Source organism: Pituophis catenifer, unplaced genomic scaffold (genome assembly GCF_029215685.1).
Source record: "Pituophis catenifer annectens isolate HBS135680 unplaced genomic scaffold, rPitCat1.0.hap2 SCAF_7, whole genome shotgun sequence".
Taxonomy (NCBI): Eukaryota; Metazoa; Chordata; class Lepidosauria; order Squamata; family Colubridae; genus Pituophis; species Pituophis catenifer.
The window spans coordinates 64,262,493-64,290,052 of NW_027256887.1; the positions used below are offsets into that span (position 1 = coordinate 64,262,493).

Below are 27,560 nucleotides of genomic sequence, written 5' to 3' on the forward strand. Positions count from 1 at the left end.
TGTCATGGAAAATTCAGAAGTATGGAGCCCAACAGGGAGGAGAAGAAGACATATCTATTGCAACTATCATTGAGTGGCTGCTTTAAAAGGAAGAGGGACCAGGAAGAAGGGGAAAGCAAAGATTTTTATAGAACATAATGAGGACTATAAGGCAAGAGAGTCTAGGGCTCTGGTTTGCTGGCCAGTTTGGGGACCTTGTCCTTATACCTGAGGTTACTTCTATTGTTAGGCAAAATGGATATTTCAGCAACAGATCTGACAAAGTTCATTGTGAGGGAGGTGGAATGTTGAGTTGATGAGTTGATTGAAGATGGAGTTTAGACTTAGACTTAGAATAACTTTATTGTCACTTTGAATATACACTAATCGATATACATTAAAACGAAATTCCATTGCATACAGCTCTCAAAGGGTCACTGCCTCCAATATTTACTACATAAACATGACAAAAATAAAATAAATACAAAATTATGTGTATACCCACATATATTATATGACACAGAGAACCACATAGTCTAGTTCAGATATATATATGTATGTGGCAAGAAAAATGAATCCTGTGAGTTTACCAGATGGATGGCATTAGGAACAAAGCTGTTACAGAATCTGGTAGTCCTGCTAGAAATACTTCAAAACCTCCTCCTAGAGGAGAGCAACAGAAACAGACCATAAAGTGGGTGTGTTGGGTCTCTAACAATGCTTTGAGCTCTAAGCACATAGCGCTTATAAGCAGTATCCTGAATAACAGGAAGTGTGCTTCCTATAATCGGCTGTCCTTACCACTGTATGGACTTTCTATCTGAGGCACTGCTGCCACCAAACCAAACAGTGATGCAATTTGTTAAAACGCTCTCAATTGTGCACTGTAAAAAGTGGCCAGGACAAAAGGAGAAAGATGTGCTCTCCTCATCTGACGCAGGAAATGCAGAAGATGGTTTGCACACTTCACTAAGGATGACGTGTGGAGAGATCAGTTCAGATTGTTAATTATCTATACCCCCAGATACTTAATACTATTGACCACCTCTACAGCTGCATCCTTGATACTGAGTGGAGCATGACTATGCCAGCTCTTTCTAAAATCTATTATGATCTCCTTTGTTTTATTAACATTTAGAACCAGGTTACTTTTATTACACCAGTCCACCTTCATCTCTTCCCTATAAGCATCTTCATTGTTGTCCCGGATAAGACTCACCACTGCCGTGTCAGCCGTATACTTCACAATATGATTTGTAACAGATTCAGCACAGCAGTCATTGGTCATCAAAGTGAACAGTAGTGGACTCAAGATACAGCCCTGTGCGGAACCTGTACTCAAGGAGATGGAATAGAAACTTTTCTTCCAACTTACACAAACTATCAATAAGGAAATCCAGAGTTGAGGCTTCTCTATGTTGCAAAGCCTTTGTTAGAACTCCCCATGGACTGTACTATGAGCTGGTAAAAAGGCTTCTCTTCTTTGGTATAGCTGGGATTGCAGGGAGTTTTGTAGGGAGGTAGGGAGGGTCCATTGGGAGCTCATAGGATTAGACAAAGAGGTGAGTTTGTCCTGGTCATTGCTAAAAGGCAGGGAGAAAAAATGTGCATACTCCATTTTATTTTGTACATTTATTCTCTCCACCACATTTATATTTGGAAAGACAACCTCTAGCTCAAAGACTTGGCTATGATGAACTGTAAATGCTAGGATAGATTCATCCTTTCCTCCATTATAAGTCTAGCTAATTAATGTTTCTGAGGACATTTGGAATGCTTCTATTCTGTGTGAAGTAGAACAAGGTTCATTGTGAAATTAACACTCAAAAGTGTAGGTGCTTTTAAAAATGATACCATAAACTCACTAGAGTCTATCTTTCTGCAGCCAGATATTCAGATTCCCAGAATAAAAAGTATAGTATGGTGGCTGGAAGTGATAAGAAATTTTGTTCAATACAATTAGAAGATAGCATGAGCACATGAGATACATTTCAAAGCTGGATTCAATGTTGAGTGGCATCTTCAAGAATTTTATATAAATCTGAAGTATTTGCAATGGACTACCTGGGTATATTAATGTCTGATCAATGCCTTTGTTGCAGAGTTACCTTCGTATCACCTGAGATCAAAACTAATAATACATCGCTTGCTCTTCCATACAGAATTTAGTGGCAGGAATGGTATATGAGCAGAATCCTGACAAGAAAGGAAAAGAAATATCCAGGCACCATGTCTTTTCTATTAAGATGAAATTAAATTCTGATGGGTACTGTTCAAAATGGGTATCCACTGATTAATTTGCCACCCAGCAATATTTCAAGAGATAGTATTTAGGAGTCTTAGGAGCGAGTCAACTGACAGGATTCAGAGTATTATGGTCTTGTCTAAATGCAAGAAGACATACTGATTTTGTTTTATTGATGTTTAATCAGAATGGGGATCATTAGCAGGCAGCAACTTTGGACTATCAGTTTGCTATCTCAGCCTAGTTGGATTTGCAAGTTGGAGATCTTGTTTAGGATGTACTCTTGATATAGCAACTTTCTTTTGTCCTCATATACTACAGATTGAAACAGATTGTCATTATCTGAAACTAAACAAGATAGAATTGACCTGGGCTGGTTCTGAACAGAAGGATATGTAGACTTTCTGAGGTGTAAGTTGATTTCCTTCTTTGGCGGAGTTGTTTTCACGATTCAGAGAATTTATTATGATTTTCTGCAGAGCTGTAGTCAGATGAGAGTCCAAAGATATCAGTCAATTAAAGGTTTGGCTGCTGTTCAGTTTAACAGCAGTGTTTGCTTCAGTTCATCCACTTGACTCAATATTTCTTCTTGTTTGCAATTTGATAAGCCTTCAAAAGAATTAATTCTGTTTCTAGAACTTCATCAATGTCATTTTTCTTGCATCATCTCAATATGATTATTTGAGCAGTGTTTTGTCAAAAAGCTAAAGGTGTTAGGTTGCTGTGGTTTTTTTATCATTTGGCATGCTGCCCATAGCATGAGACATGGGCGTTTCTGCCTGATATGTTAAAACAAAAAGTGCAGCCTTTTCCATCTGTGCCATGGGTATCTTTGAAAAATAGAAAGAAAAGATTTCATTTGTGCAAAGGATGGTGGAAAGCAATAGAATTCATTTGTGTCCTGTCATGCTAGGAAGTTATTCGACAGCACTTCAATCAATCATATCACAATGGCATAAAAGTGAGCCAAGTGATAGAATGATAGCTCTTCTTATAAACCAACATCCAATGTTCGGTTGAGTGTAAAGCTTAAAGAAACTTGATTTGTTTGAAGGTACAGTTGTATTTGCTTGGGTTTGTCTCTTTTGTGGAAAGCAAGGCTTAAATTCTTCCTGTATTTGGATGTCCTTTCTAACCTTAATTTGTTCTCCTGGACAATTTGACTGTCCACAAACAGATTAAGGTTTTCAATTTTCAGTAAAAATTGCCAGCCTATCTGCATAATTTTGCACAAAGATTTCAAAGGCTGTTTTTAAAGAGTCCACCTTTGTGCTTTACAGTTTGTGGAGTTAATAGACATTGTCTAGCAGCAAACCCTATCATGAATTCCTTTGATGATTGCTTGATTAACTCTCCCCCCTTCAGAGATGTATTAACAGCAGGGGGAGGTTGATAAAGGCAGGAATTTGATCAGATAGTTCAGTTCCTCATGAAAAGTAGAGGAGAACTCTAATATAATATTTGTTGGATATTGTATTTATTGGAGCTAGGGAAGGAATGGAGAGGATGTATTTTGTTATTTTTATTCATAGTTTTCTTATGCATCATGTAATCCTCAATTTTTGACCGCTTTGTTGCTTTAGATGGAGTCTGTGAGCTTTGAACTGTCTGTTGCATTTCTTGTTTTTCCCTATTGCTTCAGTGTCAACATGCATCTAAAGCAGAGGTCTTCAAACTTGGCAGCTTTAAGACTTGTGGACTTCAACTCCCAGAATTCTGGAGAATTCTGGGAGTTGAAGTCCACAAGTCTTAAAGCTGCCAAGTTTGAAGACCTCTGATCTAAAGCTTCATGATGTTTTGGTAACTTAATATCCTAATATAATATATAATCTTAGAATAGATTTCAAATATATCTCGCAGAGAATGTGTTTATTAAATAGAACTAGATAAAAATTATACTGTGTAGTCCAGGGGTGGGTTCTAAAAAATTTTACTACTGGTTCTGTGGGCGTGGCTTATTTTGTGGGCGTGGCTTGTGGGGGTAATGTGACTAGGTGGGCATGGCCAACTTTTTTTTTTTACTTTTAAAAGCATTTTTTCTACAACCTTAAGAGGTTGCAGAAAAAAATGCAAAAAAACATCCATAGATACACTCAGAAGACATTTAATCACCCGCCCTTCTTTCTCCCCCCTCTGCGTACCCAGCGCCCTATTACAGCCACCGCCTCTGGGTCCCGACTCCCGGCCAGGCAGCCAGCAAAGCCTCTCCCGCCACTTCCTCCTCCTCCTCCTGCTGCTGCTGCTCCAACAGGGAAGCCCCGCTGAGGGGAAAGCAAGCTACTCTAGCCTGCCCATCAGTTCCTTCTCCTTCCTCCCCTCGGTTTACCCGGCTCCATCAAAGCAGCGCCAGAACTGCCAGCCCGCCTTTTATCTGGTGCCCCGAGTTTGTGCACTGAAAGGAGGCTCACTCAGCCCCTGGTGAGCATCGAATGGAAACCCCAGCTGGCCTCCTCTCCCAAGCTCTGCAGCCGCAAAGACAGAGGCGCTTGTCCAGGGCCGCCAGCGGTGCCCACTGAAGCCGAGGAGTGTCAAGGCGTGTCGGTGTGTCTTCCTCAGTCCCAACAGAGGGAGTGGGATGGGAAGTCCCTGTGCCTTGTGAGAGCGGAGCGGTCCCTGGTTTTAGGAAGAAGAAAGGCGCTAAGCAGGGACAGGGATAGGCGCATCCTCCGCTCCTCTGTGGACACTTTTGTCAGCCAATCAGGCCTCCTTCCTTCCATCCCTCACCCGGGGATCCGCTGTACCCCGTGCCTCCCACGCCAGCTGAGCGAAGCTAAAGATAGTCCCAGGCCTCTGGAGGGAGGGAGGGAGGGGGGAAGGGAAGCCCTGGCCTGCTGCTCCTGCCACTGCCACCCCCTTGCTCCCAGCAAGAGCGGTTCTGGTGCTGCCGCTTCCCCGGCAGCACCAGGAGCAACTGCCAGGGCAGAGAGGGCGGGGCAGGCTGTGGTGGCAGGCCGTTCTTGCCGGGTAACAGGCAGGCTGCTCCTGGAGCAGCCAGGAGAAGGAGAAGCTGCCAGCGGAGAGGCGAGCTGCCCCAGGAGGACCGGAGGAGGGTTGCACAAACCTCTCCGGCCAGGGAGCATAACCGCTTCCTGGCTCACGCATTTCTTCCCCACCGATAGATCTCCATGAGTGAGAAGCTGCGCTCTCCTCCGGTCCTCCTGGGGCAGCTCGCCTCTCCGCTGGCAGCTTCTCCTTCTCCTGGCTGCTCCAGGAGCAGCCTGCCTTTTACCCGGCAAGAACGGCCTGCCACTACAGCCTGCCCCGCCCTCTCTGCCCCGGCAGTTGCTCCTGGTGCTGCCGGAGAAGCGGCAGCACGAGAACCGCTCTTGCTGGGGGCAAGGGGGGTGGCAGTGGCAGGAGCAGCAGGCCAGGGCTTCCCTTCCCCCCTCCCTCCCTCCCTCCAGAAGCCTGGGGCTATGCCAGAAGTCTGCTCGGGCAGGGAGACAAGAAAGCCCCGGCGGCCCATCCTTGCCACCACTGCCCCCTCGCCCTTGGTGGCACCGGTTCTCTCACAGGAGCAGCTGGCAGGGGAGAGGGGATGGTGGCAGGCTTCGGCAGCAGACAGTTTGAGCCGGCTAAGAGGCAACGTTCCTCCTCCTGCCAGCCTTGAGCTCAGCTCCAGGCAGTGTCCCCCCAGCCATACCTGGCTTCTCCCTGTGGCGTGGAACCCAGGCAGCGCAACTTATGGGCCTTTCCTCATGGTGGCAGTGATCAGGCAGGCAGGCAGGCAGGCAGAAGGGTGCATGGGAGCAACTGACGGCAGCGCTCCTGGCTGGCAAAGGGCGGAGTCCCGGGGCTGCATGCACGCAATGATGGTGGGTGGGGTAAGCAAGCGGCGACCAGGCCGAGAACCGGTTCGGGGGCGTGGCCAGCCAATCTTATTACCGGTTCTCTGAACTACTAAAAAAATTTTACTACCGGTTCTTGCGAACCGGTGAGAACCGGGAGCAACCCACCTCTGGTGTAGTCAGGGTATTTACAAAAATTAATAAGACAAGCAAAATATCATAAGGGGCTCAGCAGAGAAGCTGCTGCTCCATTGCCCTCCTAGCTCTGTCTCAAGACTAAGTGGATAAAGCGGTGAAAAAGATGAACCACTAGATCCAGTTGGGTAGCACTGACTTTCAAAAACCTGAGTACAAAAATGTCAAAGATAAAGATACATCATCTGCACAATGGAATTGTTTTCAATCCCATTGTTTTATCATTTACAGTACACGCCTGTGGATAGGGAGGAAATATGACTCTCATAAACAGGGGTAAAAAAAAAAGGCACCCAAATGCCATTAGCATTTGACTATTGCTAGTGTCTTTCACTGTAGAAAAATTCAAAAACCAGAATATCTTTCTCCTATTGAAATTAACTACTGGGACACAACTCCCATCTCAGGGATTAGGATTTCCAGATAGGTTTGAACTCTAGTACTTCTCAGGTAAGGAATGCCTGAGGGAGACAGGGAAGCCCATTTGCAAGTTCAAGATGCCTTCTCTCACTAGAGAACAATATTTGTGTTTGTGTTTCAGTGCTTTCAGTGCTGACTCTTATGTTTTGCAAAAAATATTTGGCACTATAATCGTCATAATAATCAATAGATATTACATTATGACTAATGTTTCTACTGTTAAACCAATAAAATATAACAAGCCTTCATTTTCCCAAGAACGTTAGTATATAACGTAGACTCAGGAGAGCTAGACTGGGTTGGTAGAAGGTAGATGGGGATTTAAAGGGAAGAAGTTGGAGTGCTTTTTGCAAAAAAAAAAAAAAAAATAGAATAGGTTCTGAATTGTTTCACAGTAGCAATGCACATACTCAGACTAAATTAGGGTTATGAAATTAAAAACCTTAAAATAACCAAGACTTCGTCAAATGATTGTGAACGCAGCTGAATTTGCATTAGGAAACAAATTCCTAGTCTCAGAACATGCTGAAAGACATTCAAGGATCTAAGGTCCTTTTTCCATTACACAGACCTGACAACCCTTGCTAGTATTACCATAGGTCACACAAAGCTGCTTCATTTCATCCCTCCAGCCTTTGGTTCAAATGTCCTTATGTTCTCACTTCATGTACTCTAACAAAAGGACTGTAGGCTCCCCCCCCCCCCGAGAATATCCAATTATAGAGCTTCAAGAGGTACAAAATCTATAGCACTTTGTTTGTCATGACCTTGGAGGCAAGTACTCTGACCTATTGCGGGTATGACCAGGGTAAAGGTTTGGGACACATGGGGAAGTGTAGGAATGCCCCTTCACCCTTCACCTTCCTGCTACCAATCTTCTCCAAGGGTCTGCTCTGTAACTAATGCTATGCTTACTGACTTCCTGTCGTACCATCCATCTCCCACCTTTTGAGATTAACTTCTCCTCAAATTTCCTACTAAGAAGAGAAGGACAGAGATCTAAAGCTTTGTGTAATTCTAATATGACACCTCACTGAGGACTGTAGAACTGAGCTTTTGTCAGTTATGCTCAATTTCATTCACTTCACTCATTCAAGTCCCAACGAGGCTGTTCAGTAACTGATCACTGTCGGTTATTCAACTCTACAGAACCTCACTAGCTACCAAATCATATCAGGATCTGTTTCCCTCCTCCCTTTCCACTACCCTCATGCTGGCCTGCATTTAATTATACCTGTCAAATTAGGATGCTTGGTGCTTCTAAATTAATAAAAAAAAATTCATGGCCATGTTTTTCTTTAATTAGACTAGAGATAGGATAGGATAGGATAGGATAGGATAGGATAGGATAGGATAGAATAGAATAGAATAGAATAGAATAGAATAGAATAGAATAGAATAGAATAGAATAGAATAGAATAGAATAGGAATGTACAATGGAAGTCTTCTAATCCAATCCCTTGCCCATGGCAGGTGACCATATATTATTCTGGACAAATGGTTGTCAAATTTTTTCTTGAAAATCTCGAGTGATGATGCACCCATAACTCTGTGAGGCCAACCGTTCCATTGATTAATTGTTCTCACTGTCAGGAAATTTCTCCTTAGTTCCAAGTTGGATCGCTTCTTAAGGAGTTTCTACCCATTGCTTTTTGTCCTGCTCTCAGTAGCTTTGGAGAATAATGCAACCTCCTCCTCTCTGTGGCAATCCCTCATGTATTAAAAGACAGCTATCATGTCACCCCTAATTCTTCTCTTCATAAAGCTAGGCATATTGTATCTAGTTCAGTTAACTATTCCTCATATGATTTATCCTGCAAACCCTTATAATCGTAGTTGCTCTTCTCTGCACTCTTTCTAGGGTCTCAGCATCTTTTTTGTATTGTGGTGACCAGAATTGAATGCAGTATTCCAAGGTCTTATTAGTGCAGTATAAAGCAGTACTATCATTGCTTATGTTCTTGATGCTATCCTTCTGCTGATGCAGCCTAGGACTGCATTAGCTTTTTTTTTTAAATGCAGTACACAACTGGCCCTCACTAAGGTGGTGGTTCATAAGGACACCTAGATCCTTCTCACATTTATTACTGTTGAGCCAGGTACCACCTATTCTATATCCATGCATTTGATTTTTCTTGCCTAGGTGCAGGGTTTTACTTTTCCCACCCCAAACTACATTTGGGATAGGGCCCAATGCTCAAATTTGTTAAGTTCCTTCTGAATCTTGAGTCTATGCTCCAAAATGTTAGCAATTCCCCACCCCCCAACTTGGTGTCATCTGCAAATTTGATGAGCTCCTCCTCTATTCCCTCCTCTAGATCATTTATGAAGATGTTGTAGAGCACTGGCCCTAAAACACAGCCTTGAAGTACCCCATTGCAGGATTCCCTCCATATAAATATAGCATTGAGGGCTACATGCTGAGTGCAGTTGGTCAGCCAAGTGGTGATAATAGTGTCTATCCCACATTATTCTACCTTACCAAGAAGTAGGCTGTGGTCTACTTTATCAAATGGCTTACTGAAGTCTAAGTATACTATAGTCACAGCATTTCCCTGATCCACTAATTTAGTCACTTTATCAAAGAAGGCAATAAGGTTTGTCTGGCATGATCTGTTTTTTAACAAACCCATGCTGCCTTCTGGTAATTGCTTTGTTCATTTGTAGATGTTCACAAATCTGCTGCTTGATTATCTTTTCTAGAATTTTCCCAGATATTGATGTCAAGCTGAGAGGTCTATAGTTTCCTGGTTCTACTTTTTTCCTCTTTTTTTTTTTTTTTTTTTTGTAGTTTGGAACCATATCAGCTCTTTTCCAGTCCTCTGGCGTTATACCCCCATGTTCCAGGAGCTGTGAAAGGTTCTATTAAATGGTTCCAAGATCTGCCAGCTCCTTCAGAACCATGAGATGTAAGTCATCTGGTCCTGGCAATTTGAGCTTGTTTAGAGTAGGTAGATGTTTCCTTACCAGTTTCTTGCCTGTTTTGATCTTCATTCCTGTTCTGTTTCCCATGGTGCTGCTTTGGTAGGTATTTTTTTTCCTTTTTGCGTGAAGGTAGAGACAAAGAAAGAATTAAGCAATTCCACATTTTCCCTGCTGCCTGTCACTTTCTTGCCATCTTCTTGCCATCTCAGGGGTTGCCACAAAGAAGAGGGAGTCAAACTATTCTCCATAGCATCTGAGGGTAGAACAAGAAGCAATGGGTGGAAACTAATCAAGGAGAGAAGCAATTTAGAACTAAGGAGAAATTTCCTGACAGTGAGAACAATTAATCAGTGGAACTACTTGCCTGCAGAAATTGTGAATGCTCCAACACTGGGAATTTTTAAGAAGATGTTGGATAACCATTTGTCTGAAGTAGTGTAGGATTTGCTACCAGGGCAGGGGGTTGGACTAGAAGACCTCCAAGGTCCCTTCCAACTCTGTTATTCTATTCTAGTCTTCCATTAGTGGATCGATTATTCCCTTGACTTTTTTTTTTGTCCTTACATATTGAAATAATCCTTTTTTATTATCTTTGCCATTTGTTGCAAGTCTTATTTCATTCTGAGCCTTAGATTTCATGACTGTATCCCTGCAGATTCAGGTTATTTTCTGGTATTTTGCATTAGGTATGTGTCCTCCTTTCCATTTTTTTATATTTATCCTTTTTGTCCCTCAGTTTGTCAGGGAGTTATTTATGCAGCCATTCTGGTTTCATCTAGGGTATCTTGTTTTTCTTTCTCTGTGGCATTGTGTTTGATTGGACTTTTATGATCTCATTTTTCAGAGTTTCCCAAGCATCTTGAATTGTTTTCCCTTTAGGATTTCTATCCATGGAATATTTCCTAATCTTTCCCTTCGTTTGTTGAAATCAGTTCTCTCAAAGTCTAAAACACTAGTCTGACTTGGTTCAGTTACCTATGCCTGCATTATATTGAATTCTAGTATAACATGATCACTTTCCCACATGATTCCTACAACTGTTATTCCTTTTATCATTTTATCTTTAGTGGTAAGAATTAAGTCCAGCATAGTTGACCCACTAGTTCTCTTCTACCTTTTGAGTGATAAAGTTGTCAGCTGGGCATATCAAAAACCTGTTTGATCTTCCACTTGCTGCATAGTTTGTCTCTTATTTAATATCAGGATAGTTAAAGACCTCCATTAATATAGTTTTATTATACTTACTATATATTTATTTATTATGTATATTTACTAATTTGGTCAAACTTTGGGAGACAGGGGAGGATAGGGAAGCCTGTCATGCTATGGTCCATGAGTTGCAAAGAGTCAGACATGACTTAGCAACTGAACAACAATTAATATAGTAGTGTGTTTTCTGAATACTTTAGCTAACTGGATAGTAAAAATTCATCAATTTTCTCTGCATCATTGGGTGGCCTGTAATATACACCTATAGCAATGTCATTTCTTTTTCCTCTAATTTTCACCCAAATCCATTCCCAAAAGCTTTCAATTCTTGATGTTGTGCATTTCTATAAAGGTGTTATGATTCCTTGCATAAAATGCAATTCCATCTCCCCTTTTGTCAGATTTGTTTCTTTTGAACAATTTATATCCTTCTAGCAGTACATTCCAATCATGGGTTCTGTTATGTATGTATCTATTTTGTGAGGGAAATTCAAATGCACGAGTACTTGTGATTGGTTAACGGTTATTTCAGAACTGTATATAAGGAGGGCTGTTGCCTGTGTTTCTTTGCTGAAGTCTCACCCTGAATTAAAGAGCTGTTGTCACTAGCTTGCTTGTGCCTCTCGTTATTCCCACGCTACAACATTGGCGACGAAGGTGGGATTGAGGCCACAAGAAGTATATCAAAAAGAGCTCTGACCTTCAGCCAGGGTGACAAGCGGACTACGGAGACATACTGCAATGTCTGCCTACGTTCTGCCAAAACCCTTCGATCCGACCCGAGAGAAGTGGGGGTCGTATCTGACCAGGTTCAAGTGTACCCTGGAAGCAAGTGAAATGCAAGGGCTCTCTGCGAACCGAAAAAGAGCCCTCTTCTTGAGCCACTGTGGGCCAGACGTTTTCAAGATGGCCGAGTCCCTCTGTGAGCCCACTCCGGTTCAGACGGTCCCCTGGGACGTCCTACAAGCAAACCTAAGAGCCCACTACGCTCCCGTTCCTTCGAAGTTTGTACAACACTACGAGCTCCGGCAACGAGTACAAAGAGAAGGAGAACCGGTCAGTGCATATGTGGCTGCCCTTCGGAAAGCCGCAACCCATTGCGATTACCGGGATCTAGACGACGCACTCCTCGAACAGTTGATTTGTGGCATGAGAGACACTCGATTACAGAGGTGCTTACTCGCGAAGCCTGATTTGACATTAGCCGGTGCGCTCGATGAAGCTAGAGCACACGAAGCATCCACTAAGGCTTCCGAAGCACTACAACATCCACAGCAGAGCAAAGACGGACCGAAGTCAGCCCCTGTTCATTGAGAGGAGGCGCGGACCAGTATGGAGGAAGAGTCAGACGAGGACATCTTCCACACAGACAAAAAGAAGGGCGAGCAAAGTCGTCGCCGTGAGAACTGCTCGAGTTGTGGTGGAAATCACAAGAAACAGTCCTGCAAATACCGTGACACCATTTGCAGGTGCTGTGAAAAGAAGGGCCATTTGGCTAGGGTCTGTAGAGCCCAATTTCCTCGAAATAACAAGTCACGTGACTATCACGACCAACCAGAAATGACGCGTTCAAATCAGCCAACCAGCGCGAGAAAACGGCATGAGAATCAAAAGCGAGAGACCTACAGCACGAGAATCGGCTAAGCCAGCACGTCTGTAGAAGAAAAGGTCTACATGAGAGTAGAAATTGAAGGGAGACCATGCGACATGGAAATCGACATTGGGTCTGCCCAGATTAGATTAAAGGCAAGACGAGTACCATTTGCCCTTAAACCAAAAATAGATGCAGAACTTGACAAACTGATCAAACAAGGGGTGTGTCGAGTCCTACCGGAGCTCGCCATCGATGGGGGGTATGGGAGACGAAGGAGCGGAGATAAGCAGCCGCAGCGAACACACAATCAGTTCCTGGATAGTGATGATTGATGCGTTGCCGGGCTCTCCGATTCTGCTGTCCCTGCTGCTCTGGAGCTCGCAGCTGTTACTGTTAAGGGAGTGGGGGGTGCTTGATTGATAATCACCACAGCTGTTACTGTTAAGGGAGTGGGGGGTGCTTGATCAGCCAAGGGCCCAGGGGAGGGGTGGGGGAGTGGCGGTGATTATTAGGGAAAGTCTTTGTCCGAGGGAGACCACTGTTCCTCAGATAGCCGGATGTGAGTCCCTCTGTGTAAAGTGGGGCCGTGGGGTGCAGATGGGTTTGCTGACTACGTACCTGGCTCCCTGCCACGTGGCAGCGACCCTGCCCGAGCTACTCGACGTCATTGCCGGGGTGGCGGTTGATACCCCCAGACTTATTGTCATGGGGGATTTCAACCTTCCATCCGCGGGTGAGGCGTCAGAGGTGGCTCGGGAGTTCATGGCTTCCATGACGGCCATGGACCTGACCCAGTTAGTTCAAGGCCCCACTCACATAGGGGGACACACTCTGGACCTGATTTTTGTCTCTGGTCAGTGGTTGAATGATCTTGGTAGAGGGGACCTAGATATTAAACCCTTGTCATGGACAGATCATTCGCTCCTCCAACTAGACTTTCCTACCGCCGCCCCCCGCCGCAGGGAGACGGAGCCAACTAGATGGTTCCGTCCCAGGCGCCTGATGGAACCCGAAAGGTTCCTGACGGAGCTTGGGCCGTGTCCTGAGACCCTAACACACGACTCGACTGAAGAGCTGGTGGCCGCCTGGGAAAGGGCGGCCGCTGGAGCTTTGGACCGCGTCGTGCCTTTGCGGCCTCTGACCCGATGCCGATCTCAACTGGCTCCTTGGTTTTCTGAGGAGCTGAGAGAGATGAAGCGTCGGAAAAGACGCCTAGAGAGCATTTGGAGGACTAGCCAATCCGATTCCGACCGGACACAGGTGAGGTCTTATATCAAGACCTACCTAGTGGCGATAAAAGCGGCAAAGTCTAACCACTTTTCCGCTCTTATCGCATCTGCAGAGAACCGCCCAGCCGCCTTGTTTAGGGTGACCCACTCCCTCCTCCGGGGGGGAGTGCGGGAAGATCCCTTGCAGGGTCGCGCTGAGGATTTTGTGCAATTCCTGCACGATAAAGTCGCTCGGATTCGGGATGGCTTGGACTCCGACTGGATGAGTCCACGGGAGGAGACGAGGGCAGGTCTTGAGAATGTTACCTGGGAGGAGTTTGATCCTGTGACTCCCGAGGATGTGGACAGGGTTCTGGGTAAGATTAGTGCCGCCACGTGTTTATTGGACCCGTGTCCCTCCTGGTTGGTGCTGGCCTCCCGGGAGGTTACACGAGGCTGGCTCCAGGGGATTATAAGTGCTTCTCTGAGTGAGGGTGCCTTTCCTGCCGCCTTGAAAGAGGCGGTAGTGAGGCCCCTCCTCAAGAAGCCTTCCCTGGACCCGGCTGAATTAGCCAACTATCGTCCAGTCTCCAACCTTCGTTTTGTGGCGAAGGTTGTTGAGAGCGTGGTGGCACGACAACTTCCCCGGCACCTGGATGAAGCTATCTATCTAGACCCGTACCAGTCGGGCTTCAGGCAGGGGTACAGCACTGAAACGGCATTGGTCGCGTTGGTGGATGATCTCTGGAGGGCTCGGGACAGGGGCTGCTCCTCTGTCCTAGTCCTATTAGACCTCTCGGCGGCTTTTGATACCATCGACCATGGTATCATGCTGCAGTGGTTGAGGGGGTTAGGAATAGGGGGCACCGTTTTGCGGTGGTTCTCCTCCTTCCTCTCCGACCGCTCGCAGTTTGTGTTGGCAGGGGGAGAGAGGTCGACCTCGAGGCATCTCGCATGGGGAGTGCCACAAGGGTCGGTCCTCTCGCCTCTCCTGTTCAACATTTATGTGAAGCCGCTGGGTGAGATCATCCGTGGTTTCGGGGTGAAGTGTCATCTGTACGCTGACGATACTCAGCTGTACATCTCCACCCCAGACCACCCCAACGATGCCCTTGATGTGATGTCCCGCTGCCTGGAGGCCGTGCGGGCCTGGATGGGGAGGAACAGGCTCAGACTCAACCCCTCCAAGACCGAGTGGCTGTGGCTTCCGGCGCCCCGATATGGTCAGCAGGTGCCATCGCTGACTATTGGGGGTGAATCTTTGCCCCCCACAGAGAGGGCTCGCAATCTGGGTGTCCTCCTGGACGCACGGCTGTCTTTAGAAGAGCATATGACGGCCGTGGCCAGGGGGGCCTTTTATCAGGTTCGCCTGATTCGCCAGTTGCAGCCCTTTCTGGATCGGGACGCCTTGCGCACGGTCACTCACGCCCTTGTCACCTCCTGGTTGGACTATTGTAATGCTCTCTACATGGGGCTCCCCTTGAAGAGCACTCGGAGGCTCCAACTGGTCCAGAATGCGGCCGCGCGGGTGGTTATGGGTGCAACCCGTTGTGCCCATGTGACACCCCTCCTGCGCGAGCTGCACTGGCTCCCAGTGGTCTTCCGGGTGCGATTCAAGGTGTTGGTTACCACCTTTAAAGCGCTCCATGGCATAGGACCCGGGTACCTTCGAGACCGACTCCTGCCACCAATAGCCTCCCACCGACCAGTTCGCTCCCACAGAGAGGGTCTCCTCCGGGTGCCATCAGCCAAGTTATGTCGGCTGGCGACACCCAGGGGGAGGGCCTTCTCTGTGGGAGCTCCAGCCCTGTGGAATGAATTGCCCCCCGAAATACGAAAGATTTCCGACCTCCGGGTGTTTCGCTGCGCTCTGAAGACCCTGTTGTTCCGCCAGGCAGGGCTATTAACATAATGTTTTAAATTGGGGTATTTTAAATTTCTGGGATTTTAATTGGAGCCTAATTATTTAATGATTTTAAATTTTAATTGTTGTCGTGTTTTTTGTGTTTTTAAATAGGCTGTACACTGCCCTGAGTCCTTCGGGAGAAGGGCGGTATAGAAATAAAATTATTATTATTATTATTATTATTATTATTATTATTATTATTATTATTATTATTATTATTATTATTATTATTGATTGATAAGCACCGGATGTATGTTTAAGGGGCTGAGTTTTGTTAAATAGCGCTGTGGTGTGGTTACACCCAGCGCTGACTTTGAACCAAAACACCGACTTGTACTTTACTTTTGATTGCGAGCTTAACATTGCCAAAGTAAACCCTGATTCTCTGTGCGTTACTGGTGATTATTTACTATCGCAGTTCTGAACGAACAACAAGCCGAGAGGGTGCTAGTTCCTGTAGATCACGCTAAATGGGAAACCCCAATAGTCACGCCAGTAAAGTCAGACGGATCAATCAGAATCTGCGCTGATTATAAATGCACGATCAATAAGGCGTTGCAACAGAGCGCCTATCCTGTTCCGATCGTCCACCATCTGCTTCACTCCCTGGGCCCTGGCAAGATATTTGCTAAGTTAGACCTTGCGCAGGCGTACCAGCAGCTGCCGGTAGATGACGCTACGGCAGAATCACAAACTATAGTAACGCACAGAGGTGCGTTCAAATGCACTAGACTGCAGTTTGGGGTTAGCATTGCACCAGGGCTTTTCCAAAGCACTATGGAGCGCCTACTACAAGGGCTCCCGGGGGTTGTACCCTATTTTGACGATGTCCTCATTAGTGGCCAGAATGAGGCACAGCTTGGAGATAGAGTTAGACAAGTGCTCACCAGGTTTAGAGAAGCGGGACTTAAGCTCAAAAAGTCCAAATGTAAAATTGCGGTACCCTCCGTAGAATTTTTGGGCTACCGAATTGATGGCACTGGCATTCACCCCACAGAAAGCAAAGTAAGGGCCATCCAAAATGCACCCACACCAAAGTCGAAGGCCAAACTGCAGGCCTTCCTGGGACTTCTAAACTTTTACACCATGTTTCTCAAAGACAAAGCCACCATTGCGGAACCATTACATAGACTGCTAGGAAAAAAAGTTCCTTGGGTTTGGGGCAAGACTGAAGAGGCCGCGTTTAAAACTGTTAAAAAACTTTTGTCTGATGACAGTTTTCTTATCCAATACAACTCGGAATTGCCGCTTGTACTTGTCTGCGACGTGTCCCCTTTTAGAGTGGGCGCTGTGTTGAGCCATAGACTACCGAATGGGTTAGAGGCGCCCATTGCCTATTACTCTCGTACCCTGTCCAGTGCAGAATGAAATTACAGCCAGCTGGACAGGGAAGCCTTAGCAGCTATGGCAGGGGTCAAAAAATTTCACGAATATTTGTTTGGTCGGACTTTTGAACTTGTAACGGACCATCAGCCATTGTTGGGACTTTTGGCTGGCGACAGACCTACTCCGGCCGCTCTCTCCTCTCGGATGACCAGGTGGTCTATTTTCCTGGCCGGTTACTCGTATAGACTAATCCACCGGCCGGGCCAGACTCTGGGCCATGCTGACGCCCTCAGCCAATGTCCCTTGCCCGATCTGTTGGAAAACCCGACTCCGGAAGCCCCTGTATTGTTAATCGATGTTGTGTCCCTGGGGCCCCTCTCGTCTGGTGAGGTGGCAAGGGCATCTGCCAAAGACACTGTTTTACGAACTGTTATGGGCTGGGTCATGAGGGGTTGGCCAACTAAGGTGGACAGTGGGGATTTTCAAGTGTTCTTTAACAAAAAGAATGAGTTGTCTATGTTGGGGGGCTGTCTATTGTGGGGGGATAGGGTGGTTATCCCCTCCTGGCTAAGGCATTGGATGTTGGAATTGCTACATGAGGGGCACCCTGGTATTGTCAGACTGAAGAGTCTGGCTCGGAGTTATGTGTGGTGGCCACAACTTGACCGAGACATCACAGAGTGGGTGGGAAAGTGCAGGCCTTGCCAGGAATCCCACCCCGATCCTCCTGTAGCTCCCATTAGAGAATGGGAAAAGCCTAAAGGCCCATGGGGGAGGATTCATATAGATTTTGCTGGGCCTTTCCATGGCCAGAATTTTCTAATAATTGTCGACCGCCTTTTCCAAATGGCTGGAAATAGCCCTAATGCCATCAACCACTTCTGAGGCACTAATCAAGGTCCTCAGAAAACTATTCGCTACCCACGGGTTACCAGACACCCTGGTATCAGATAACGGGCCCCAATACACGGCGACTCAGTTTGAAGGCTACCTGGCTGAGTTAGGAATAGGACATGCATTATCTGCTCCGTTCCATCCGGCTTCTAATGGCCTTGTACAGAGATTCGTACGAACGACCAAAGAAGCCCTGTCCCGACTCGATGCAGGGGACTGGCAAGCTAGGATTGACCAATTCTTAGCAATACAGCATGCAACCCCGTGCACTGCCACGGGGCGCAGCCCAGCTGAGCTTTTAATGGGCCGTAAACTCAGGTACACTCTCGATCGCTTACATCTGAATTATTCCACAGATAATTTTAAGGGGGAAGAGGGAGGATTAAGACAATTTCAAATCGGGACCCCGGTATTTGCAAGGAATTATGCTAGCAGTCCGCTGTGGATAGGGGGAATTATTGTTGGAATCACTGGGCCGAAATCATACACAGTGGAAGTAGGGCAAGGAAAAATTTGGAGAAGGCACATTGATCAATTGCGTAAACGTTTGAATTGTGAAGCCTGTAAAAGTCCCGATATTGTTAACTCTAATTTCCAAAGTTTCCCTGAAATAGCTATCTCAAGCCCGAGTGAACCGGATTACTTATCGGGTAAGCCTGAGTTCCAGCGCAGCCCCAACGAGTCGACACTCCCAGCCGGGGATGGCCACACCTCTGGAGAAATCCAGGAGGTTCCATTGGCAGAGCCAGGAGAGACGTGAGGTCCCTCTGACCGGCTCGACGCCTGGCCTGCAACTGAACTGCGCAGGTCTACCAGAGTGAAGTCACGTCCTGGTCACCTGCGTGATTTTGTATGTAAATATGTAAATAGATAGGATATGTGCCTTCTGGGAATGGAGGGGTGTTATGTATGTATCTATTTTGTGCGAGAAATTCAAATGCATGAGTACTTGTGATTGGTTAACGGTTATTTCAGAACTGTATATAAGGAGGGCTGTTGCCTGTGTTTCTTTGCTGAAGTCTCACCCTGAATTAAAGAGCTGTTGTCACTAGCTTGCTTGTGCCTCTTGTTATTCCCACGCTACAACAGGTTCCACCCCACCAAGTTTTAGTAATGACAACAGTATTATACCTGCTCTCATATTTTAGGACTTCAAGTTTATTCTGTTTGTTCCCCCTTACTTTGAGTATTTGTGTATAGGCATCTGAGCCCTTATGTTGCATCCTATTTCTCCTGTTTTATACCTGAGCTCCCCTTCTCACCATTCCCTTCCTTGTTGTCCGATTGGTTATTGTGGGATTTATATTTGGGGTTAGATCCTAAAGATTCATCTCCTCCCCCTTCCAGTTTTAGTTTAAAGCTCTTTAGATAAGTCAAGGCAATTGTTTTCCAAACAATTCAAATTCAAATTTCAAACAATTGTTTCCCAAACTACAATATTCCCAAAGTCTTCTTCATTTTACAAGAAAGAAAATACAAATTAAAATTGTGCGTAAGGAAAAAAGACCAGCTTACTATTGATCAAAAGCAGCCTATCTGGAGTAGGCTACAAATAGTTATTAATTTCATTTACTATTCTTGTATCTTTATTGCAAGTGCAGGGGGAGATAGTCGTGGACTTTTCAGCCCCCTGAGCCAAGATAATTTGCCAGGTTTCAGGACTATAGCCTGCCTTGCAAGCAAGGGGTTTGCCTGTGTATGTGTTACAATTATTGTTCTGCCTCTGACAGTAAATTGGCTCAAGTCAACCCTGGAGCAATGTCAACAATAATGGAGGAAAGAGATCTATATGTCTTTTGCCAATTTTTGCTTCAGCAAATGGTAGACATTTTGTAATTTGTTGAGTCAGGATACCAGGAGGTTGTGTTAGATTTCAGTAACCATGATTCACTATTGATGTCACATAACATTTATAAAACTCTTTTATTGTTTGGCCAATGAAGTTTAAGACTGCAGTTTTCAGTCACAGCTGTACTTAATTGACAACTCCTCAAAATGGCTACCAGTCTCCTCAGAATCTATGAGGATTGGCCAGTGAAATAGATCCACTGCCACCTAGAGGCCACTTTAAACTGGTGCACTGGACAAGCCATTTTGCTGCAACTCAACCTTGGATTCAGAGTTTTTTTGTATGCCAAGTGAATATTTCTTTTTAAAGTTGATCCACATGGCAAGTTGCTGCACAATATTAATACATGGGGTCTACTGAGATCCTTGGAGCTTAACATAGTTTGACCTTGAGCAGTAACTGAATTTCTAGTTTATTATAGGAACAAATTATCTTTGGTTTGATTTGTCAAGCTATTTCTAGAGTTTTACTTACTCTTTTTTTCTTTTCCTTTATTTTGCTAAAACATTCAGATCCAAAACTCCCTTTTCCAGAGTATGCCTTTGTTGCAGAAGTATTTATGTTTGAAAAGGAAACAGAAGCTCAGGGAGCCCAATCATATTGACAATATTCAAACTTTGGCACTGTGTTCATTTCCTTTAAAAATAAAGAGCTGATATAAAGTACTCTAGTACCTGGATCGGGGTTTTGTATTTTTATAAATTGATATATCATTGGAATATGACATAAGAGAAACTATAAAAAATGTACAAAGATATTTCAAGTCAGTGTTGGAAATGTAAAAAACATGAGGGGACATTTTATCAAGCATGCTGGACTTAATGAAAAGACTATGAAAATTTGTTATATATATAATATATATATATAACAATATATATATAATATTGTAAACAACAGCATTTTCTCATGGAAAGGATTCTTATAATTGGTTTCAAATCCATTTGGACCCTTAGTCCATTTATAACTTTCACTTTTTTCTGTTTATCTCCCCAAAAAAGAATTTTGTTAAATCTTTAAACTCATATAAAACTTTCACTAAGAACTACAGGAAACTCACCCAATGTAGTAAATTATGCCATTGTGATACTTTATAATAACCAAAAAGCAATTAACAAGCAATTTCCAAAGATGATTAAGAAAGGAAATATGTGAACCTTGTGTCCTTTTAAGAATTTAGAATAGAATATAGCTGGAAGGGACCTTGGAGGTTTTTTAGTCCAGCCCCCTGCTCAATCAGGAGAACCTCTACTGTCTCAGACATTTTTTTAAAGATGCCAAACTGCCATTTGGGCCACAATGCCATCCCCCTCATCTCTTAGTACTCTAAACTTATCAGAGACCACTATTTTGTAGTCTCCTCATGAGAAGCAACTGTCTGTAGCACTTGTGGGTGATCTCAGTCATCTTCTTGTCTAGGGAGGAATCACTCAGGCTCTTTATTTCATGTCAGTCTCTGCTCTCATTGAAGCCATATTCATTTCATATCATTTCTTCCCTGGAAGTTTTCAGAAAGCTAAGAAAATTTGGCTACAAATTGACATAATGAGGCAAAGGCATTTAAAGATTAATATTGCTAACTGGAACTGATGGACGATGAATTTAAAAGGACATATGGTAGATTGATATTGTACAGGTAACTGCAGCAGGATTGTTTTATGCAAAACAATGGAAGAATTATGATATTCCCACAGTGAAGAAAAATTTGATTGTGAAAATGTCCGAACTTGCTGAAAAGGCAAAACTGAGCAGTTTGGTCAGAGAACCAAAAAAAAAAAATATATGTATTTTTGAAAGACAGGAATCCTTATATGGATTTTTTGCTGAAAAAATAAAAAAAAAACACGATTTGTGGATTTGAAGATTAGAAAAGATGTGAATTAAAAAGGAAGGGGTGTGGGGATTTGTAAAATATTTAAAAGGAACGAGCGACAAATGTGATTGTATTACTGTTTAAAAGGCTGTAAGTCATTTATATGCTCCTTAACTTTAGTTTTTCTTTTCCTGAATTTTTTTTCTTTTTTCCCTCTTTTTTATTATTTTTTATAATATGAAAACTCTTAATAAATATAAATAAATAAAATACCCTAGCAATTGGCAGGAGAGATTTTTAATTTTACCTCAGTTGTAGTCCTTATGAAAACTAGGAGAGGGTTGTATCTACACCAGCTACTTGTAGTGGAAAGAAAGCTCCCACTATCACCAAAGCACTTATTTCTCTTTTATTACAAATAGACACAGTAAGAAATCTTGGTTCACTTTGGGGCCTATGATTTAATGAAATGTAATTTTGCCATTTCCTTTTTATCTTAAATCATGGTCACTTTAGGTACAAATGTGAATAAGGAGGCCTTGCTTCTCCATTAGTATTGGCTGGCCTTATATGAGTTTGAAAGCTAAACAGGATTAGGCCTGGTTAGTATTCAGATGGGAGATTTCTACAGAATAACAGGCCTGTAGATTAAACATAACATAGGAAACACACAAAAGAAAACCACATGAATGTGCCCATGAATCCAGCAAGACTTGAGCTCAGCTCTAAGGATGCTTCTTAGGTTTCCAAGAATTGTCTCTTAAAAAATTTATTTTCTTAACTTATGCCTTGCCTTCAGGCTATATCCACACAATGCACTAATCCATGGCAAATAACACCCAATCACACTGATCCTTATAAGATACATACTGACTGAGCCCACACAATATATTGAACCAAAATTACCCAACCACAATGCTGTTTACATAGAAAACCCATTGCTCACAATCTATGAATATTCCTCAAGCTAAAATTAGATCTGTATTCATGCTAGATCTCGACCTGGCAGACTGCAAGATTTTTTTATTCTCTTTTGTCAGATATCAATTAAATATTTACTATGGTCAAAGACCAGCATAATTGTCAGATATGTAGTTTGCCATCTCTGTTGCTAATTTGTTTGCCATTTGGACAGGACTTTTATGGGCCCTGGGCACTTTTGCCTTCATAGGCCTCTTCCTCTATAAAAATAGGGTTATTAAAAATTATACTTCCATTATTTCCACAGTGGCATTTAATATATGACTGAGCTTTTAATTTGAATGTTGTGTATATTTTATTTGTAATTTATGAGCTTGCACATTTCTATTTATTGTGTATATTTTCAAGGCTGAAAGGCAAGACATGAAAATACATAACTTCATTTTTATTCTTGCTGATTTTAAAAAATTAAAATATTTTCATGGTCCCTAGGCACTGTACCAACTATGCCTAATGAATAAGTTGGTCCTGCAACTAGGCAGTCATTTCCTTTACACTTAATGTTTCTAGTATGATAGTGAATTTAATCTAATTTTTTTTATTTTAAAATGTTCATTATGCATAGCATGCTTGCCTGTTTGATGTCTTTCAAAAATATGGTACAAGCTCCTTAATTCCTCAGACTACACAATCCTTAGCCAGGTTGTCTGGGAATTATGGAAAATCCAACAACTGGTAGGATACTAGCTTGGGTGAAGCTGATACTTAGTAAGGATGACACAGGGGTGGGTTCTACTTACCTTTATTACCAGTTCGCAACAGGGCTGTGTGCTCTTCTGCGCATGTGCAGAAGTGTTATGATGATGTCGGGGGTCGGTGGGCGGAGCCTCCCGCCGGTTTTACTACTGGTTCTATAGAACAGGTGCGAACCGGGGGCAACCCACCACTGGGATGACAGCAATGAAGTTAGTCAACAGCCTATAGTGAACTGTCTTCTCCAGTAGTTCTCAACAGAAACTGTAGTAATATCTATAATCAGAGATGGAATTGTAAATACTGGGAAACAGACTCTCTGTCTGTTTTCATACAACATGATTAATCCATGTCAATTTAACATTTAGTGATTGTATAATAGATGAAGTCTGCCTAACCTTAACTTTGCTGAGGTTTTTGGGGTGAGAAGGTCTGTGTGAATTCATCTCATTTAATTACTTTATGATTCAATGAATTCTATGAAGCCAGAACATAAATTAATTCAGTAACTAAAGTCAATGTGTTATATGAACATATCCTGTCTTAATGCCAGAGGCGGGTTTCAAAACCCATCGCTACCAATTTGCTCGTGGGCACGCATGCGCGCAACACTTCTGTGCATGTGCAGAAACTTCTGCACACGTGCAGAAGCGTCCGGTCAGGTGGGCAGAGCCTCCCACCACCGCCGCTACTGGGTGAACCAGTAGCAACCCACCTCTGCATAATGCCATGTATAGAGTTGCCATATTCACTGATGTTAGTGTTAAATCCTGCATCAAGAAAAATGTCTTGCTACAGGCATTCACAATTACAACATCTGAATATAGGCCATAGATTTAATCCCTGTGTATATGAATATGAAATATGCCTCTGTGTATGTGACTAGTTATGTTGTATCAGCAAATATTTTAAGTAGGAGTGGATAGAAGCACATCATACCTCACATCATATGCATTTGGTTTGGTTGTATGTGTATAGAACAGCTCATGTGTAACCTTCAAAGAAGTAAAAAGGAAGTCTTAAATGATTATCTTTAATGAATTGGATTTCTGCAGAAAATTGTATGTGTCTCCGTGTCATTCTGTGTGTGCATATGCTGTTTTAAAATGGATGCCTGAAACTCAGCACAATTATGTCATGAGCATTATCAAATAGGTGACTTTGATACCTGTGTAATCTCCTTCCACATTCTCTTCACTGTCGTGAAGTAAATTCTTATTGAGACAGATAAGGGGAGAAAGATACACTTACTCAACAGCAGACTTTTGCAGTCAGAAAATATACTAGTATAGCAGGGGTAGAACATCTGGATCCACTATAGCAAAGGAATGGGGCGTTTGGTGAATGGTGAAATAACATTAAATCAAATTAAATAAAGAAGACTGAAAGGAAGCTCCTCCTCCAATTTCTGGTGTCCTCATTTATTTGTTTCTTCTCTTATATTGTAGGGAATTTTAAAGGTCTGTGTAAGCAAATCGATCACTTCCTCGAGGACACAGAGTATGAAGCTGACACAGCAGAATATTTCCTCCGTAAGTCTGCAACTTCTCTTTCTGTTTCTTCTCTGAGCAGAGCAGGGGTGCCCTTCATTCTCTTCCGATGACATTAGACAAAACATATTACCAAACGATGGACACCCTGGTTGAGCTACCTGAATAGAACACCTCTTAGGATTTCTGGGTATTTGCCTTAAAATGTTCTGTTAAAATCTCATGCTGTGTCTTTTACATGTACGTGATCATTTGGTTCCCTGATAATTTATTTAAAAGGAAATCTTTAAGAGGATACTTTTGCCTCCATGTGCTCTGAAGATTGCAAAAGTCAAGGCCATGACATTAATTTCTAAGATGGGTTATTATTCCTGAGTATTTCACCAGTTGCGCGTATCTTTTATTATGGAAATTGTCAGCACCTCAGAATTGTCAGCGGTAAGACAAAGTCTAAGAAGAAACAGCATGGTGTAGTGGTTAATGTATTTGTGGAGACATCCAGCTTTGAGTTGACCTAGGCAACTTTGTACCAGTCATCATGTCCTACCCCAAATTACTTTACAGGGTTGTTGTCATGGGGGAAAATTAGAAGAGGAAATATGCCGCCTTGAGCTCCTCGAAGAATGGGAGGCTATAAAACTAATATAGATACACATAGAATAATATAAATTAAATTGGAGGGAATCCATTTCATATACTTGATGTTTAAAACTTAATCAAAAATAGTACTAAAATTGACTGGCTGTGGTGAATGCTGTATATGCATGCACACAAACGCATGCACAGATATTCTGCAATATTCTGCAATAAGCATAAGAGGAATTTCTGTCCCAATTGTTTCTTTTGTGTGCTCTTAGAACGTAAGATATCTTGGCATTTATGGAGTCACAAGTATTTTATCATTGAATATATATAAGTTCTCCTCCCTTCATCAGCCTGAGCTCTCTCCCACATGTTGGAGTAAACCAGGTGTCTCGATAAAACTATATATATATATATATAATGCTCCCGGATCGGACTGGATCGCCTGGTCTGGTAGCGATCTTGGCCGGCGGTTTGACAATCCGGTAGCAATGGCGGAGTGAAGCTCCGCCCACCTGTCCATGTGTCATTACTTCCTGGTTTTAACCAGGAAGTAATGTGTTTTTTACCTTCTGCCAGTGGTGGGTTGCCCCCAGTTCAGACTGGTTTGCAAGAACCGGTAGTAAATCCGGCAAGAGGTCCCGCCCATTCCCCGGGATGTCATCATCGCCCACCGTCCCGGAAGCTTCTGCACATGTGCTATCCCATTGCGAACCGGTAGTAAAGGTAAGTAGAACCACTGCCTTGTAATTTCACTAGCTCCCAAGAGGGCAGAAAAATATGCCAACATAATTTGTAGTGCCCTGATAATCAAACCCTAATTGACCTCAGTAGCAAATCTTGCAAATAGTCTTGTTTTGGTTTTTTTTTTTTTTTTAATTTGATTTATATGCCGCCCTTCTCCAAAGACTCAGGGCGGCTTACAATGTGCTCAGCAATAGCCTTCATCCTTTTGTATATTTATACAAAGTCAGCTTATTGCCCCCACAAACTGGGTCCTCATTTCACCTACCTTAGAAAGGATGGAAGGCTGAGTCAACCTTGAGCCTTGGCGAGATTCGAACCCTGCAGTAATTGCAGGCAGCTGGTCTTAATAAGCTTAATAACAGGGTGCCTTAAACCCCTGTACTACCAAGGCAAATAGTCTTGTGTGTCTAATTCCTCTGGGGGATCATTTACGGGCAGGGATAAGGGGTGGGTTCTACTTACCTTTACTACCGGTTTGCAACGGGATCGCACGTGTGCACTGGCTTCACTCACACGCGTGCCTTGCTTCTGCGCATGCGCAGATCGGCAATGATGACATCCGGGGTGGTGGGCGGGGCCTCCCGCCAGTTTTACTACTGGTTCTTGCGAACTGGTCTGAAACGGGGGCAACCCACCACTGGCAGGGATCCATACAGTCCTTTGGCTTTCTCTCCACTCCACTCCAAATCAATTGTCAACAAAAAAGAAGTCACCGATTTATGAGGCTGAAACTCTCTAGTAGAAACCTCATTTGGGACAGAAGCAATACCTTTTTTCCAGTTTAAATTGACTGACAGCCCATCTTTTTACTGACCACTTTTTTAAAGACCTCTAAACATGTGTAATAAAAAGGCTAGTGGTCTTCCAGAAGACCAGTATACTAGTGTATATAAGGAACCTAAGTAATGTCTGAATATGAATTGCAAAAATAAATAAATAAATAAACAAATAAACAAAAGAGGTCAGGCATCATTCAAGTAGGTATCACCACAGAATAGATATCTGGATTCTTCTGCAGCCCAAACCAAACTGCCCATGAACAGCAATGAATGGAGGAAAGAGCATCCTGCAGAGCATTAACCAGACAACAGGAACACAAAAAATGCCACTCCTTCATCAGGTCATCTCCAAGATTTTTCATGAGGCATAAGAGATTATCTGTAAGCAAAAACATAAGTCGGCAATAGACTGAAATGTTAAAGCTAGAACAGCTGAGGACACATTGTGAAGGGCTGAAGATAACAAAAAGTGTTTAGTGAGAATATTTCACCTCTTTAGCATGTATTGTGTACCCTATTTATTACACTGTATCCTTTTAATACCGTGTCTTTCCTCTGAGGTTAGAAGGATATCCTGATGAATCCAAATTATCAATATTATGGCTTAATCTGATGGACTGGTTTATTCAACATGCTAAATAATAACGGAATAACAAGTTCCCACAATATAACTTGGAATCACAAATCATCCAATCCCATCACAGCCTAATCTAGTCAGTTGCATGACTAGTCAAGTATACTAGACTGAATGACTCTAATTAGGTTAGGACTCTAACCTAATTTTTTCCAGTCCCAATCATATCTCTTGAATCTAGCTTTCTTCTGCGTGGAAAATCTTCAGCTCCATTTTGTTTCTTAGCCAGCATAGCCTGCTTGGCTGGGGATGATATGGTAGCATTTGAGCCCTTGGTTCAAGTTGACATACTTGTGTATGTCAGGT

General features: G+C 43.4%; 1 protein-coding gene across 1 annotated transcript in view; it reads left to right on the forward strand.

The window, feature by feature from the left end:
- CACNG2 (calcium voltage-gated channel auxiliary subunit gamma 2) overlaps positions 1-27,560 on the forward strand; it is a 165,719-nt gene that overhangs the window by 125,298 nt on the left and 12,861 nt on the right. Inside the window, exon 2 of the mRNA XM_070947391.1 lies at positions 24,471-24,554. Coding sequence (XP_070803492.1) covers positions 24,471-24,554 — 84 coding nt within the window. The remainder of the gene's footprint in view (positions 1-24,470; positions 24,555-27,560) is intronic.